Raw genomic sequence first — 18933 nt, 5'->3', positions numbered from 1 at the left:
ATTTTGGTGTCGACATTTTGTAAGTGGAACTTTTTCATTGCTCGAGGGTGACGTTTATTATTATTATTATTGGCGAACTTAATGCTAAAAGCATTCTCTTCCAGTTAACCTTGGGCGTTGTGGAGAAAGTGATAGGTGTATTTATAACACCTGCTCTTTCAATCGGAAGTTAATAATTACAGTAAATCATGAACTCTCAATTTCCTATCATCGATCGGTAGGTAGTTATGAATAAACTACTTGATTACTATATTTCAAATTATGCTAACGAATGTATTTATGCATGAAAATTAATTTAGAACCCACTTGAACATTCGGTGAGAACATAATTAAATTATTAGGTACTTATACAATATTGTACCGGTGCCGGTTGTTATTTGATGATTAAATGTGTTTCCCGCCTAGATTTCAACATTTGTTAGGTCATAAACACATTACAATAATTAGAGGTATATCAAATGTTTTAATTGAATATCTGGGCTTACTTGGAGGCAATCGTTTAATTTAATATTATCGAAATCTTTATTATCGCATTGGAGAATACGAAAATTTATAATAAATATACCTACTTATCTAAATACAGAAATATAGCTTGTTGTAAAAAGGGTATACTAAGCCGAAACCAACATGTGCAGCATGTTATATCTAAGCCCGACTCTGAAATCAAAATATCAGAATTCGCGGAAAAAAAACCATTCTCCATAGTAGAAAGTGACGTGACCAACTAAGTTTTTATGTTTTTTTTTCACGAATTTTGAAATTCTGATTTCAGTTTCGGGCTTAGATATAACATGCTGTACATGCTAACTTTAATTTTTTGTTGCAAAATTACTTATCCAAATTGTTGCTCAGTATGTCGGGTACAATGACCCGGCAACAGGAAGCTTACTGATAAAATTCCACACCACTGTAGTATACTCGGAGACCGATGTGCCTATCTTTATGTATACCTATTGATGGTCAAGTTTGTTTGTGTATCCGGGTCTTTGTACCTCCACGTGTTTGAGGAAATGTTAGCACAGGGGGTGCGGGGGAAAGTTTCCCTTTATACAAACATACATACCAACACCAATATCCGTAGTTATAAACTAAGGATATTGGATTACTGTTCGTTGTCGGATTAAGAAAAGGTCTACACATGGAATTAGGGCTAAATAAACAATTTTTCATAGGTAAAGGTCAAGGATAGAGTTTGGAGAGAGGTTTTGATGAAAGGTGTTCAGTTTGATCAGTGGATCATGTAACTTGCACTCTGTATATTATTGAATGAATGAATGAATGAATGAATGAATGCACCCACCCAGCCAGGAGTCACCCTGTATCACGGAAAAAGCCGCGCCTACTGGGGGGCGCTCAGTTTTTAAGGGGGGGGGAACACACGCTCGAGGAAAGGGTAGGAATGGAGTATAATCGACCGAGTATGCACCCTAATTAGCCAATATAGGATGTTAGGTAGAGGAAGGAGTTGGGTTTTGTGGAGAGCGTAAGTTGGTAGCCTTCTCGGCACTTTCTTCATTTGGAGTTCGCGTCCTATTGTCTTTTTCTTGATGTAACGGTGATTTGGTCCGTAGCAGCTTCACAATAGTTCGGGCTTGGTTATTGTGTTTTATGTTTCTGATCCTGCTGTGTGGTGACTTTCATAGTCCGATGTTTCGTCGTTACTGTCAGTTTCGCTTTCATTCAAGGCCTCGTATGCTGCAGCCTTGAAGATGTCTCTATGTGGGGCTAGGCTGACCCATTCATCCGTGGTTTTATTGTAGGTAGCTAGGCTTTGTGTGTGCGGGGTGCACCTATTCTGGTTGAGGGAAGTACGGCGGGCAGGGATCAGAAATGAAAGACTTCTATTCTGTTCACCAGTCAGGAAGTGAGAGAGCTAGAGCTGTTGCTTGCTTGTTCTTCTTCTTGTTCTTTCTTCGCTGTTTGCTTTTTAACTGAATTGCCTGTGAGGCGCAAGCGTCGCCTTTTATACCATTCTCTACGGAAGATGGAGTATTCCAGAAAGCTCTAGAAAAGACTTAATGTTCTACTTCTTAGTAGAAACTTCTAGTTCCGTGCTGCCATCTGTTGTTGAATAGATGAACTATATAGTTAGGCTACTTTCTACTAGATGGCGCTAGTTTCCTCACTTCCCGAGAATGTTTTATTTACTATTAAGTGACAGACAGACATAACTATTTCCTATCTATTCTTGTCCCGAACATTACTCCCGCCGTGCATTGACGCCGTGGTCGTCATTGCAGATCTCGGTGAGGGACGTCTGGCTCCGCAGGCTCGGAGGGCAGGATGGCCAGCTCGCTCGTCGCTCCCTGTAGGCTCTATCATTAGTTGTTCTCGGCGACGGCGGCGGCGGCTGCGGTGGCGCGGCGGTTCACTTCGTCTGTGGCATTGATCTGTGGCTGTTGTCTGGACCACACTGTGGGGGCGCCCTATGAGTCTGTGTACATCTCGCGTAGCTGTGCTGCTCACGTTCATCTTCGATGCCCATCGCCTGTCGTGGACTGTACTATGATCTTCGATTGAGGCGTCGCGACGGGCGGCGTAACGGCGACATGAACGTACGGCTTCTGTCTGTTTTGTACACTTGGCGAGAGTACTGGTGGCGCGTCCTTCCAAGTTGCTGTGGGGGCGTGTGGGCACGATGAGTGGCTCACGCAGGTCATCTTCACGCGTAGTCTGGCAGTTGACTCTATGGTGTTTCTTGTCCACCATCCTCGTGTGCGCTCCGTGCAGAACCCAGCCTAGAGGCGTGTGTGAGGCGACGGGTTCATCCTGCTGTCCTTGGCGCACCTCGCTCGCGATGAGTAGATGGCAATTATCTTGACCGATGAGGATCTTAGGTCTTGCTGCTTCGTACTTCAGCTGCTGTGCGATGTCACGCAGATGAGCACAATTTCGCAAATCTTCAGATTTCACCGTCTGTGCGGAGAGTCGTATGTTGTCGATGGCCCGCGCGTTAATCGTGTACTGTGCGCCTTCTCCCTGTAGAGTCACTTTGACGCGGCGAGAATGGCAGGCGTTCATCTTGGTGTCGGCGATGGCGGCTATGTTGAGCGGCTCGATGGGGCCCGTGAGGCCCGCCTGTTTCGCTATGGCCGCGTCTATGAGCGTCACGGTAGAGCCATCGTCGAGCAGAGCGTGCGTGTGAACTTCTCCCGCCGGTCCAGCGATCGTGACAGGTACAATCTTCAGATACGCGTGTGTTTTGCGCGGCGACCACATCGACGATACAGTTTCGTTCTTATTCGTTTCCGGTCCGGTTTCTGTTGATCTTCGAAAGTGAAGCAATCTATGATGGAAGTAATTACAGCCATCTTCTCCGCAGCGGTTTCTTCTGCAACTGTGGGTTTTATTCTTATAGCGAAGGCATCGGAAACATAGCCTCTGTGATTTGGCTATTTCCCATCGCGAGTTCACATCTGTTTCTGCGAACTTCGGGCATTTATTGATGAGATGTCCTTCTGTGGCGCAGTGGCGGCATTTCGGTATTTTAGAGACTGTGGCCGCTGTGGTGTAGGCTCGCTGTATTCTGTTTTGACTGTGTTCTGCGGGTTCTGTCTCTGGCTGTGCATAGGGCCCGCAGAGGTCGGCTTCTCTTTGCAGAAATCTGGAGAGCTTCAGTAGGTCCGGCTCTTCTGTAGTCTGAGTGGCGGCGTAGTCAAACCATCGGTAGCGTAGTGCGGGCGTCAGCTTCTCTATGGTGATCTTCGTGGCTTCTGGGCTGTAGAGGTAATGTGTGCGGTCGAGCGCCCGCAAACTGGCGACGACGTTGAGCACGCGGCTGGCGAAAACGCAGACATCGCGCGGGTTGTCCGTGAGGCGCGGCAGTGCGCGCAGGCGGTCCAACTCGGACATGGCGATGGAGTCGGGGCGGCCGAAGCGAGACTCCAGAGCGCGCATGATGTCGTCGGCGCGTGCGTTCAATATCAGCAGATTCTCGACTGCTTCCTTGGCTCTTCCTCTTAGACTTCGTCGTAGTCTTGCCACGTTGTCTGTCTCGGTGAAGCTATCGGCTGTTTCATAGAAGCTCGCACGGAACGACAGCCACTCGTGATGTGAGCCGGCGAATATAGGCAGCTCCGTGTGGTAGCGCGGTGCAGCCCTCTGCCCGGCCTGCGCGGCTAGCGCTATTGCAGATGCCAGCTCGGAGAGATTGATTTTCTGTTGCTGACTCGCTGCGGCTGGGACGTACTGTTGCAGTTGGCTTCTTGACTGTAGGGCTTCGTAGTAGGTACCCGCTTGTGGGTACGATGAGTGAAGCGGCAGCACGGGGTCAGTCGGGTAGGCCGCGGCGGCGGTGGCGGCTGCATCGGGGGCGGCCGCGGCGACGGGGGCGGCGTGTGCAGGCGCGGCGGCAGTGGCGGCTGCGACGACGGGGGCGGCCGCGGCGACGGGGGCGGCGTGTGCAGGCGCGGCGGCAGTGGCGGCTGCGACGACGGGGGCGGCCGCGGCGGCGGGGGCGGCTGCAACGGGGGCGACACCGGCGGGGGCGCAGAGCGCAGGCGACGGAGCTTGAAGCTGTGGTGGCACTCCCGTTTGATCCAGCCACTCTTCTACTTTCCAACTTTCAGACGCGTATTCCGACTGCTCTTCATCTTCGTCTTCACTACTTTCTGCTTCCAAGACGGCGATGCGTGCGGCGGCGAGCTCGAGTTGTATTCTCAGCATCTCTTCCTTGGCTCGAGCTATTCGCAGCGCACGCGCAGACTTGCTACTCTTCGACTTGCACTTCTTCTGTGACGACGAGGCGGCGAGCTGGGGTTTCTGTGCGACAGCAGCGGCGGCAGTGGTGAGAGCTTCTGCTCCGACCTTCTTCACGGCAGCGGAAGAGGTTTCTGTGGGGGTGGCGGAGACAGAAGCGGCGGCAGCACCAACAGCGGCAGGCCCAGCGGCATCGGCGGCGGCCTCGGTAGCGGCAGCGACAGCGGCGTTGGCACCGGCAGCAGCTTCGGCGGCGGCGACGGCGGCGGCTCTCGTGATGATCGGCATTCTTCTTGATCCGACTTCCAATAACGTAGTATCCGGCTCGAAGGACCAAATGTGCGGGGTGCACCTATTCTGGTTGAGGGAAGTACGGCGGGCAGGGATCAGAAATGAAAGACTTCTATTCTGTTCACCAGTCAGGAAGTGAGAGAGCTAGAGCTGTTGCTTGCTTGTTCTTCTTCTTGTTCTTTCTTCGCTGTTTGCTTTTACTGAATTGCCTGTGAGGCGCAAGCGTCGCCTTTTATACCATTCTCTACGGAAGATGGAGTATTCCAGAAAGCTCTAGAAAAGACTTAATGTTCTACTTCTTAGTAGAAACTTCTAGTTCCGTGCTGCCATCTGTTGTTGAATAGATGAACTATATAGTTAGGCTACTTTCTACTAGATGGCGCTAGTTTCCTCACTTCCCGAGAATGTTTTATTTACTATTAAGTGACAGACAGACATAACTATTTCCTATCTATTCTTGTCCCGAACATTGTGTTAGTGAATCTTTCCAGGTATAGATGGGCCGTCCTACTTTTTTTTTTACGTGCTTGATATTTTAGTGCTGCGTGTAGTAAGTGCGGTCGTTCTCGCCTGAGAACGTGCCCGTAGTAGCATATTCTGTGACATTTCAGCCTTTTGGTTATTGTTTTTCCCTGTAATACATCTTTGGCTTTCCTTGTAGGGGGCTTGTCGCGGGCGTGTTGTAGTAGGTCCCAAAGAATTAATCTTTCGTACCTTCGGAGGCGCGATCTGTTGGCTTTTGTAAGTGCTGCTACCTTCAGTCCGTATAGCATTCCGGGCACAATTACCATCTTGTATATGGTACGGACAGTTTGCCAATCCATTTTTGCTTCTTTCACAAACTGAATTAACGCCTTTCCATTTTTTTCCGCTTGTTTGCAGCGGTTTCTTATTGTATTCTTTCGGCATAGTCCAGATGTTATGTAGGTACCTAAATATTTAATTTCCTCCACTGGTTGAAGGGCAACGCCGTCGACCGTAATGAATTGCGGTTGTTTTGCTAGAAAAGGATCCCTAATTAGTATTTTGGTTTTTCCATTGTTTACCTTTAGGCCCACGCTGTATAATAGAACTTTAATTTTTTGCATTATCTCTTCGAGTTTGTCGAAGTCGTTTGAGAGTAATATTAGGTCGTCTGCAAAAGATAGTATAATCGGTAGCTGAATTGCATCGTCCTGATTCAGTTTTTGACCTGAGACTTCCTCTTCCAACGTCTTCAAAACATCATCAATTAGGATCGTAAATAGACGTGGCGATAGTGGACAACCTTGCTTGACTGCCTTGCCTTTTGTTATTTCGCTGGTTTGTTGACCTAGCCATTTTATGGAGGTGTATTCATTCATGCAAACTTTAACGATGCGGTTTGTTAAGGCTATGTTGGTTCTGGAGAGTAGTATATCTCGTAGCGCCGTGAGATCTACTGTATCGAATGCTTTCTCGAGGTCTATTGCCATTACGTATAGTCTTTTGCCTTCTCGCCACTCTTCGTCGAGAAGTCGGCGAAGTGTGAATATTTGGTCGTCGGTAGATCGGTTTTGCAGGAAGGCGGCTTGATAGTTACCTGGTTGTTCAATCAATGAGTCGAGGCGGTCTAGTAAAAAGCTTGCATATATACGGTATATGTTATTGCAGATTGAGATCCGTCTGTAGTCATTTACTAGTTTCGGGTTTGTGGTTTTCGGTATTGGTACCTGAACTGTTCGATTCCATGAGTCGGGTGTTATGTTATAGAGAAAAGCTTGTTGTAAATGTTTAGTTATTTCCTCTATCATTTTGGGAGGAAGTGCTTTGAATAATTCAATAACTATTTGGTCCTCTCCAGGGGCTGTTCGGTTTCGCATTTTTTTAATTATATCTTCTACATCTTCCATGGTTGGTGGGCTGCCTAGCCTCGTTGTGTCTTCATCCGGTAGTAGTGGGACTCTGGGTCCTTCAGATTCCTTTAATTCCAGTTCCCATTTTGACATGGGGATGTAGTTAAGTTTTTTCTTTCTCTTCATGTCCATTTTGTGGTCTCTGTAAAATAGGTAGATAATCTGCATACGTTTAGATGGGTGCTTCTTTTGGAGGTCTGAGAAGAACATTTCACATGCTTTCTTTTTGTCTTCATCTTTTGCTTTTTGCAGCTTTGCTCTGCAATCCTTTAAGATTCTGTTATGTTTTGCATTGGTCGGGTATTTCTTCCTAAGAAATTTAGCTTTTTGTAAGTTAGCCGTAGCAATTCTAATTGGTTTCGAGTTCATAAATCTTATGTTGAGCGACTCCCTTGCTGCTGATCTTATGGCTTCTGTTATTGATTCCCATTCCATCGAAGGATTGTCATCCTCTTTGTTCTGATTAGACGTAGGCATGCGGCTTAGAATTCCACTTTGGTATTTCATTCTTGTTGGTATGTTGGAGAGTGCTTCATAGTTAAATTGCTTATAATTGAATCCTGGTTGTTTATTATTAGGTGTTTTTGGGGATTGGTTTTCTTGCGTAGTTGGTGTGTTGTTCGTTTCAGTGTATAAGGTTTCTCCCCAGATAAGTTTGTGATCCGATATCGTGTTTCGTTTACCGGCCCATTCTCCTTTAATGAATTTGAATCTTGGGTTGAATGGGTTTGTCGAAATTATATGGTCAATCTGTGATGTGTTTTTGCCAGATTTCCAGGTTGTTTTACAGGAAGGTCGGGCTGTACTGGTTTCTAATAGGAGGTTTTCATTTTCTATGGTATCTATAAGAATATCCCCATTAGGATTGTTATATTCATGGAATAGGTTATTTCCAACGTGTCGTTTCTTTAGTAGTTTTTTTGTATCTACGTAGCCAATGTGGGAGTTGAAGTCGCCTAGGATTATCGTATTTCGGTTTTTAGGACTATTTCTTATGAGGAATCTGAGATTGTTGAATGATTTTAACGCCATTTGGTTGTTGCTGGGGATGTGTGCCGTAATAATATGCCAATTTACGTAGTTATTTTTCTCGTTCAAGGTTTTTAGGGAGGCATACATAACATTTTTATCTGTTATAGTTTTCTCCAGGGTGATGTTATGGTTTTTACTTATGAGGATAGCGAGACCTCTATGAGCTGTGGTTTTCACTCCACTCAGGTGCCACGTGTAGTTTTTAGACTCGAAGATACCAGATGTCATTTTTGTTTCTTGTATAGCTGCTACGTGTATGTTTCTTAGCGCAAGTTCATGATCAATTCTTGATTTTTTTACTGGTGAGGACGTTCCTCTCACGTTCCATGTTGCTATAGTAAGGCTGTTAACTACGTATTTCTTGATATACGATGATTTTGTTCTTATTAGTGTATATCCCGTGTCGTCAGCTACATCCTCAGGACTGTTAACTGAGATTTGCGTTTCGGTTTGTGTTATTGATTGTGCTCTGATCGGCGATTGGCCGTTGCTTAGGCTGTCAGGTTCCAATATTAGGCTATCATAGTGGTTATTTTCGAAAAATATGTTTATATCCCCTACGGGTTCAGCAGGTTTTTCTGGCCTGTAGGTCAGCATGCAGTCTTTCTGGTGGACGTTTACATTAATTATGTAATAGTTTGCGGCTGCAATAATAACTTCTTCACCTGCCCAAATGCCATCGTTGTAGAGGCTTTTAAGATAGCGAGACCGGCCAGTCTCATCCTGAATGTTTATGGCTAATTCAATATTTAGGTCTTGGTGGTGTTCGTTAACGTACCTAGCTAGATCTCTTCGTATCGCGGCGTGGTCAAAAGTTAGATGGAACAGTTCATTTATTTGGTGCGCTAAAGCTCTGAATAAACAGTTTCCGTCCCCGAGCATCTTTATGATTTCCATTGTGAATTTAAAGTAGTGGTTTTCGTTTTGAAAGTTTTATTGCCTAGGGTTGCGTTATTCCTCTTATTTGTTAATTGGTTTTTCTGGTTATTGTTTTCGTATCGGCAGTGTTGCGTCGCTTTCTTGTTTATGACTTGCAGATGTTGAGCAATTTCTGGGTATTGTTTCGGGTTCTTTCTCTGCTGGACTCTTGGAATGTGTTTATTTTACCTAGGTTCAATGTTACTTTGTTTTTATTTTATAGTTTGCATCTGGTTAAGTTTGCGTTTTACGTTTTTGTTTTTTTTTAAATGCTTTTCACTGAATCTTTTTCTGTTTTTGTGTATCTGTAAGAGGGCTTAATACTAAGAAGTTTCTTCGCTGTGGGGTAATAAATATTAGTTAATGTTAGCGAGTCTGCACATGTCGCAGGATATTAATGTAAATAATATTGTCTACAGAAAGATCAATAAAAAGAGCGCGATTGTTTAGGGTGTGGTATTGTTTATGTTATAATGTACCTACACACTACTTGTTATGTTATTATCACCACATGAAGGGATGTATTAATAGTTACCTAAGTTAGTATACCTAACACCTAGTACAAAATGACAACGGAACTGAATCTGTAGGTTGTTCGAAAACCTAGTTAAAGGCTTTGTGCCTATTGTCTAGCACGATGTGAAGGTTTTGGTTTTATTTATAGGGGCTTTTGATGAGATATGAGCCGCTGGTATTATGTTTCAGATGCCTGTGACTGTGTTGACGATATAGTGTTTATTGGCTGCCCTACCTCTTGACTGTTGGTTATGTTATTCTGATGGTTGGCTGGCGTTTTCACGTTGTCTTCGGGGGTTAAGCATCTAAAGTATTAAACAGTATGGATTTATCTCACCAGCGTTTTGTTTAGATTTGGCGCGTCGCTGCTTCTGGCTGGCAGAGAGTGTCGTCGTATGTCACCCGGAAAGATTAACACTATAATTATAACTAAATGATAACACCACACATTTAGATGGTACCTAGGAATTTGTGCAGCGTCACCAATCAAAACATCAATCACTAGCGCAAGTTAATGAGTTATACTCCTGATTTGTTCTTCGTAGGCGGTATCTAGATCGTATGCATTGGAATTCTCTCACCAAATTATCGCACGGTTCTGCTTCTGGGTGTAGCGTTGAGTTGGGTAGAGACCTTCCGTCGCGTCTGTGGGGGAGCTGTATCACTCTGCCCAGGAACACACTTCACAACGAACACTAACACTAGATGCACGATCGTTAAATTGGAGCCCGGTATACAATTAATAAAGTAGAGGACTTTAGTATCATTTGCAATCAAGGAAGAGATCACTTTGTTAACACTTGTTTAGGCGTTTTCGTTTTAAGCAATAAACGAAGGCCCGCGAGACAAAGGTTTTTTTTATGTGCGGCGGGTATTGCACAGCGGCCGACGGTTCGCACGTGTTGGGGTCTAGGAGCGGTCAGCGGACACGTCTGTTCACCTCGGCTGTTCGACAGCAACCAACTTGCACTCTGTATATTATTATGGTTTTTTCGTGGTCTCTCCTTAGGAGTGCCACAAATTCCAACTTTATATTTTCACAAACAATGGGAGATTTTCAACCATAGACAACAACCATAGACAAAAAACTTCATACTCAACAGCACTGCATATATTTTTTTAGCCGGCATGGATTCCATTCCTTTCAGCCAATACAAAAACCCAATGGATGTGAATTCAACCATATGCAATAACTAGCTGTTATATTATGTGTGTGTGTTATATTAGTGCAGGGGGGGGTCACTGCCTTAATGGCTGAACTTTTAGTAGAAAGTAGCGGCATCTCTTTATATTACTCTTATTACCAAAAAAGATGTAAGATGGCGTTATGAACAAGACCATAGAACAATAACAAGACACATAGATAAGTAGTATTTGAATGTCAACATTGTCATGATCTATGGCTATTATGAAGAAATTGCGTGTCAGTGTCAGTTCAGTTGTATTACAATGTCTCGCAAATAACATTTTTGTAATAAAAGCCTATACTCTCGGTATACTTATCGTTATTTATAAATTTTATATACCTACAAATAAAAATAAACATGGTGTGTTAAGAAAAAGCATCTTTATCCGCAAAAAGTGTTTTAATGAAATTCTTGTGACCTGACAGATTCTATATGGATCCAGGTTCCATGTGGTTCCACGGCATTGGCAAAGAGCGATCGACATCTTCATATCCGCTGAAGATTAAAATACTATGTGTACCAAACTGATAAATGTCGTCAAAGATTTGCCTCGCGAGGATAAATGATGCACTATTGGACGAAATGACTTTATCACCGCAAGTGACAAGATTTGCTTCTCTTGGGAAACATAAACTAGCAAAACATGAAGTGGTTTTCATGGTGAAAGGAATAAAAAAGGAATACACACACCCACTCGCATATTATTTTACAAGTGACATGAACAAAACTGAACTGAAACATTGTTATATGCGAGGTAATAAAGAATTATATAATAATTTGTTTTTTATTTATTGTTGCATGTAGGTAGGTACATAAATAGATTGAACTTACATTTAGCTAATAAATGTAATAACTGTTGTGTGGTGTAACTACGTTAAGGCAAATATGTCTTATATCTTTATAGATTGAAGTTAATAGCCGGATCCCCACCAGACGATCCAACGCGATCCGATCGCGCGGTCCAAGAATTCTTACATACTAAACTTCTTGGATCGGGCGATCGGATGGCATTGGATCGTTTGGTGGAGATCCGGCTATTAACTTGTGATAACAATATCTATATATATACAGGGTGTCCCACCCAACAGGGCACCCTGTATGTATGTACAATGAGGCTGAGAAATATAAAGAGATGGCGTGGCGCTGTTCAGTATGACGTATAGAGTATGACAAAAAACTCCTCGAGATGCCACTCTTTTCAGAATTGTTTATTTTTTCTCTATGTATTAGTGTTAACTAGTTTAAGGGCCCGTACAGGGTGACGTGCCGCGCCAATTTTGGGTTTTCAATGCTCTTCACACAGCACACGCAGTGACACGCACACATGTAAGTTTGCACAGTGGGTCAATAAACTTTACTCGTCAACTTTATTGACAATTATGTTCAAGTACATTTTGGGTGATTTTAGGGTAAGTAAGTATAATTCTTACTTACACTGGTAGGCACCAGGAAAGAGTAGAAATTAATAGGGGTGCCACTTTACTCTATACTCGGAACCCGATTAGCTTTCTCAAAAAAATGTGGTATTTACTTGTAGAAAGGTAACTACAAGTATTAAAGTGTAGATAATAAGTTTCGGGCATCCTCCAGCCAACTGAACCCCGACGACAAAGCAAAGTAAATACATAGTGTCGCAAAAGGGCTATACTAAACCAAAAGGGGATGACTCAAGGGGTCATTCTGAACAACTTTTGTTCTACGAGATTTGCAAATTCGCGAAAAAAAATATTCGTTTTCCATGGTAAAAAGTCACATGTCCAACAAAGTTTCTATGAAAAAGGTTTTTTTTTGTTAATTTCCAAAACTCGTAGAGCAAAAGTTCAGAATGACCCCCTATCTTACTCCTTTTTACCCGACTGCCGAAGGAGGAGGGTAATGTTTTTTGATTGTATGTATGTATGTTTGTTTGTTCCCTCCTGTAGCCTAAACGGCTTGATAGATTTTGATGTATGAGGTATTGTTAGAAGCGTATTGATGGCGCGATGGCTGTGTGACGTTCCATTAAAATGTACATAGCGCCCTCTAGAGGACATAACGTGATGATCGAAAAAATAATAATTCAACTTTGCCGCGTAAGGTATCAAATGAAAGGGCTTGATTTTCACATTACAAAAATATGCATATTGAAGGTATTTAAATAACAACACCAAAATTATTGAAATAAAAAATGATCATGAACTACTGACGTAAAATTTCATAAAATAAAAACAACTAAAAAGTTACAAATAAAAAAATACAATTATAAACAAACGAAAAACCCGACTGTACGCTAAAAACATGAAAACAAGTCCCAATGTTAATGGAAAGTATCGCAGGCGGGGACCAACTTGACCGCCACTCAAGGCCGTTTTCTAAGTAACATTCAGCTAAATGGTGAACCCTCTGCTGGTCCCCGCCTACGATACTTTCATATCATTGTTTTCATCTTTTTAGCGTGCAGTCGGGTTTTTTGTTTGTTTATAATTTGTTTAGTACTATATACCGCTTTTTCAATACCTGTAAGTACATTTTTTGGTAGCAGCATAATATTTTTACTTAATTTTAAGGTTTCGAACGTCAAAAGAAAAAAAGCAACCGTTATAGGATCTCTTTGTTGTCCGTCTGTCTGACGGACTGTCTGTCACCGCCCTTTTTCTCAGAAACGGGTAAAGATATCAAGCTGATATTTCGCATAGATGGGGAGTACCCTAAAAAAAATATTATGGTACTCCCTGTCCCACACAAGTAAATTGGGGCTTATATTTTTTCCAGTTATTTTGATGTGTATCCTTTTTTTTCTTTGTTGTTTTCTATAAGTATGTGTTTCTTTTCTTTAAATCTGTATTTTTTTTGTTGTTGCTGTCTATGTGTCGAATAAATGTATCTTTATCTTCAAATCACGCCATCTATCGTTTGTTTTTTTTGTGGCTACTGTCTATAGAAGAAATTCCGTCATTGCAATGATTTCAAAAGGAAGGATACGCCCTTCAGAACATTTTACTCAAACCTTCTTCATATAAGCAAAATAACTGCCATCTGTCATAATTTGTCGGAACTATGTCAGAGCCGAGCTACTTATCCTGACAACGCAACCTTGTACGTGCGTTCATATTTTACCGTCACCGGACAGTAGGTACATAATAATTGGAGTGAGTTGTATGCGGACGTCCGTACAAGGTTACATCGTGCGGCCATTGTAGACTTTGGTAGTAAAATAATTATCGCTTTAAAATGTGTTTATTTATTAATTAAGGATGATACGATATTCCATATTCCTTTTTGACCTTCGTATCATAGTTTTTGTAGCCTTTCACAACAAAAATAGGCATATTTACACAAGAAACAAAGACTCATCTCTCCGTCACTGACAACTATCGACTGAGGACCGTTGGCTCTAAAATGTATATTTTAGGGCCAACGAGCGGGTGCCATTTTCTTGAGTGGTTTGGCCTGTCCTTACGCAGTAATATATATGTCAATGCGTCATTGACAATTTTACGTTACGAATTTATTTTTATTTATTTTATTTTTACATTTTCGTGGAGAACCAACAGCATTTTGTTAATAAATAATTATTACTTATGAACACATAACAACTTGATGCCATTAACAGAATGAACTTAGTAAACCCAGTAAACCTAACACATCCAGAGGAAAAATAAAATCTCTTTCTCTCTCTCTGAAAAACATACTTAATAGCCTAAACTCGATGCTTTAAGCTATTAACATCTTTGAAATAAAATTGAGCCACCACCGTGTTATGCCCTCATCAGATCCTCACGAGACCATACCTCAACCAGCACCAAGAGACTGTATTTTTGATCCCTAACCTAATGTTCGTGCGTATTGTCATCACTTAGATCCATTCGCTATATTCCTGCTCCTCATCAGACCTTTACGAGACTGTAATGTCACGAGAATATTGCACACTATCTAATTTAATTTAATGTATTCAATATACTGGAAGAATTATGCTTCCTCAATTTCAAATCAAATTATGTTGGTGTCATAAAAGTTGAAAAAGTGCAATGACAACCAATGTGCAGTGATTTTGTATCTGTACACGATAAGATCGCGAGCTGTCAGTGCTGCCTAAACCGACGTGACCCTTCTTTGGAGGCCAGCGGCCAACTGAGTCAAACGTCACTTGTGTTTATGATTTTATAACACAGAAAGCCGCCATAGATATTTGTATGAAGATTTGAGGGAAAAAAATTGCTCAAGTTTGGGATTAATTTACACAAAATAAGTGTGTGTTTATTAAAAAACAAGGTATTTAGCGCCTAGTCCAAGCCTTTAACTTTATAATATGATAAAAATCATATGAAATTTCTTAATAATTACGACACAGTTGTTACAATACGGGAGTGTGATTTTCTGGTTATTCGTCATATTCTGAATTTTATTTACAGTTATCCATAATCATTTACTTGAATTCGAATCATTCAGCACCTAGCTAGACTCTTCGGCTACCTGTGTGATTTTTTTCAAGGTTGTAGAGCATCGTTTACTACATAATTCTATGACAATGCCAACCCTCGATTCCCCCTTGCAGACCCTTAAGACAGCTTTGTACCTTTTATGACATATTCCGTCCCCTCAGAAGAATGCAGCTCATAAAAAACGACTGGCCGGATGCCATCTATTGGTCGATTTTGAAACTTATAAACGTCAAAAGAAAACCTCCCATTCTAAGAAAAAAAGTCCCAGCGGTCATTTTTTACCACATCTTATAGGGATGCTCTAATCTTAAACTGCATCTACAATTTCTATGAACCAACCAAGATTGAAATTTAGATTCTAATACTACTTTCTATGATTCAACCAAGATTTTAATACAAACTTATATCAACCAAGATTGTAATGCCAATCTCCTTTACAGCAATTCGTGTGGAGCGACTTCTCCGAAGAGTACATCCCGACGGACAAGAAGCACACGTTCTACCCGTCGGTGATCATCAACGAGCACCTGTACGAGGTCAAGATCACGGACGTGCCGGTCATCCCCTACTTCCCCATCAACTCCTACTACGAGTGGGCCCACTACCGCTTCTACGGGCTCCGCAACGCCACCGCCTATATCCTCGTCTTTGATCTCTCAAATGTTGATACTTTCCAGTACATACGCACTCTAAGAGACCAGATGGTTGAGAGTCGAGACATGCGTAATGTGCCGGTGCTAGTGGTGGGTAATAAGCAGGATTTGCTCTGCTCCAATGCGCCGTCAGCGGCAAGCGGGTTGCAACAGCTGGCTATAGCTGAGAGCGCCTGCGGGGACTCCAGAGAGAAGCGACGCAATATTGTCAACCTCGTTCGGAAACACTGGAAATGCGGCTATGTGGAGTGCTCAGCGAAGTATAACTGGAGGGTGATAGCTGTGTTCAAGGAGCTGATGGAGATGATAGACTCGCTGGAGTGGAGCGGCGGCGGGCGCAGCGCGGAGCCGCCCCCGGACTCCGCGGCCGGCGGAGGCAGCTCTCAGGAGAATCGATGCGTGGTTGCTTAGCACTGATCTTTAACCTCCTTGAAGCGTAAACTGCACGAGTTGAACTGTTGTGGTTTCTGAACGTGTTTATCGGTTGGCGCGTGTTTTCGACGTTCGAATTTTAAACGAACGTTTATTCTTGAAAGAAGTATATTTTATAGCCGTGTCCTCTTTGTGAAGTGAGTCTTTAAGCTTTTCTGAACCGAATGGAAAATGTTTAGAATATTTATTTCCAGGGTATTTTTACACTTTTCTACTGTATTTCACTTGTGGTTGGTGCGTCAATGCGTTCTGTATAGCTGTTCTATAGCCTCTGTTCGATAATGCTGTTGTCTGTTGCCACTATTCTTACTTAGAAGATAATTATTATTGTTAAGAAAATAATGTAAGGGCTCTTGTATTGGTTAGAATGAATCTCGTTATAAATGTTCTCAAATAAGATAAGATTTTATTTTGCTTTAATTATTTACTAGTCACTTGCAAGTCCATAAAGCAAAAAAATAGTTATACTAATTATCGAAAAAATTACTTCATAGTTTTTTTTATTCCGTACCTACTTATAAAAATTTATAGATTTAAAGTTACACATGGACTACCCACATACAATAACATAATCCGATGGCCATAAACTGAATTTCAGAGTGTATACTTCCCAACAAACTAATACTCCAAGTAATTTCCGGGCTGTCAAATTACATAATATTATAGGTATGACTGACTATGACCCAGTCACCCTACACAAGCAATTTTGTTGACAACATCATTAAATGTGGACGGGATGGGCACGGGATAATAAATTGAGTGGCACCCCAATCTTGGGGAAGATCAGATCATGTGTCAGAATAATTACACTTTGGTATCAAGACAGGAAAATTGATTTTTCTAATTACATGTACACTCGCGAGATAGCAATGAAAGAGATCCACGCACAAAGTGCCGACACCAAATTTTTACACAAAATTTACGTTTTCTGTGTTAAATTTACCTAAATATTTGAGACGGCGGCGGCGTCATTTATTAAGCTAGCCTTATCAGTAGGTATAGGAGTAATTTGGTATATTTTCACGCCTCATACGATTTTAACATAATATTTTGCGTAACAATTGTATCCGCTCAATAAGTACCTATAGTAATTATGAACTCCTACTTAGTACATAGGTTTACCTATGTTTGTCAAGAAACAGATAAAAAAGCCAAAGCTTATTTTTTTGTCTAGTTTTTTTAATTATTTCTATCATCACTGTAAAGTTGTATTGCATAGTGTTGTATAAAATACCTGCTGGTTTCATAGATTGCTGTAAAAATTAGGAATAAATATTTTTGTTTTGCGTAAAAAAAATCAAATCGATCTGTACTGTACTACTCTTTACTGGTGTAAACGCAGCCTAATGCTAGCCTTAAACTGCATACCATATTACCAAACAAACCTATTGCTTGCACCGCGAGCTATAAAATTAAGAATGGATATAGCTTTGGGAATGCTGGCATAAAGCATATCTTTTATAAGGTATTGGATCTGCATTTCCGCAGGTCCACTATTTGTCAGATAATAATAATGTATGTATGTGTTGGTGTCAGTCTTAGATAAACAATATACGAGCAATATGGTTGTTACATACAAAAACAAATTAAAAAAAAAAAACTGTTTGCATTTTGTTTACTATCAAACCCTTTTAAGTTCAACCTAATGACAACCATTGTACTAATGAATTAGTAATTCACAAATCTAACCGAGCTAATTCAGAATAAGAGCTCAGTTGTAGAGTAGTGGGTAGTTATTTTTCGAGACGTTTCTTTTGCACTGACACTCCATCTTATTCGTATATTGTTAATCTAAGGTGTCACTGTATGCACAATGCAACTGGCGTGATGCCATGATTTGAGAGAGAAATAACTGCAGAAAATCTATCATAAATATTTTTGTAAATATTACATAAGTCCGGTTTCAAATCTGGAAAGGTTTCAAGTATGGGGTTGCCCTAATATGTCCTAGTATAATATACAGGGTGTTGCAAAAAGGGTATACTAAGCCGAAACCTACATGTGCTTAGTTCAGTTTCAGATGTACCATGCTGCACATGAATGTTTCGGCTTAGTATACCCTTTTTGCAACAACAACCTGTATATTAATTAATATTATATTCTACTCTGTGTTGTGCTTCAACTATGTGCTTCCTCTGTTGTTAAAAAACATAGAACCCTTTAGATTATTATGAACTTGTGATAGACACGATGATTTCTTTATTATTTAGGTTTTGAATGTAAATAAAATTACTTCTACGTGTACAGTCACTGTCATTTAATTAAGTAAATTAAAAGATAATTATGTCGTGGTTGTAAATAATATCTGTTTTTGAAAATCACTTTCTAAAAGTTAGATGATCAGTTCTATCTAAGTTACGTGAATGGAACTTTAATTTGTGCATTGGTGTTAAAATATTTATTCGTAATAATAATGATTATACAAATGTTACACGCTGCAATAAATAAGTTGTGAACAATTTTATACTTGGTGTTTTTCTTTCATGAAAGTTACTAAAAATATACAGGTTGTTGTAAAAAAGACCTGTCGAAGCGGGCTAGTGGAGCGGTTGTGCGAGGCAATATCGTCCAATGAAAGTTTAAAAAAACATACATAGGTACAGACGAACTGAGACCCTCCTCTTTTTTTCAAAGTTGGTTAAAAAAGAGTTTTTATGCAATTTTATTGGTCGATTTTTACCTCGCACACCGCTCCGCTCTGGTGGACAGGCAGCCTCAGTCATTCTGAATAATACTGGTAACTACTTACATCGAATTTTGAAAATATGAAAAATACATCCTAACTAATATTATAAATGCGAAAGTAACTGTGTCCGTCTGTCTGTCTGTTACTCTTTCACGCCAAAACTACTGAACGGATTTAAATGTAATTTGGTATACATATTATGGTCTAGACCTTGAGAAAGAACGC

General features: G+C 41.3%; 1 protein-coding gene across 1 annotated transcript in view; it reads left to right on the top strand.

The window, feature by feature from the left end:
- LOC105380480 (ras-like protein family member 10B) overlaps positions 1 to 18575 on the top strand; it is a 40967-nt gene extending 22392 nt beyond the window's left edge. Inside the window, exon 3 of the mRNA XM_011550047.3 lies at positions 15378 to 18575. Within this exon, the coding sequence (XP_011548349.1) occupies positions 15378 to 16001 (624 nt within the window). The 3' untranslated portion in view covers positions 16002 to 18575. The remainder of the gene's footprint in view (positions 1 to 15377) is intronic.
- The last annotated feature ends 358 nt before the right edge of the window (positions 18576 to 18933 follow it).

The sequence above is a fragment of the Plutella xylostella genome, chromosome 16 (assembly GCF_932276165.1).
Source record: "Plutella xylostella chromosome 16, ilPluXylo3.1, whole genome shotgun sequence".
Lineage (NCBI taxonomy): Eukaryota > Metazoa > Arthropoda > Insecta > Lepidoptera > Plutellidae > Plutella > Plutella xylostella.
This window is presented reverse-complemented; position numbering and strand designations above follow the sequence as displayed.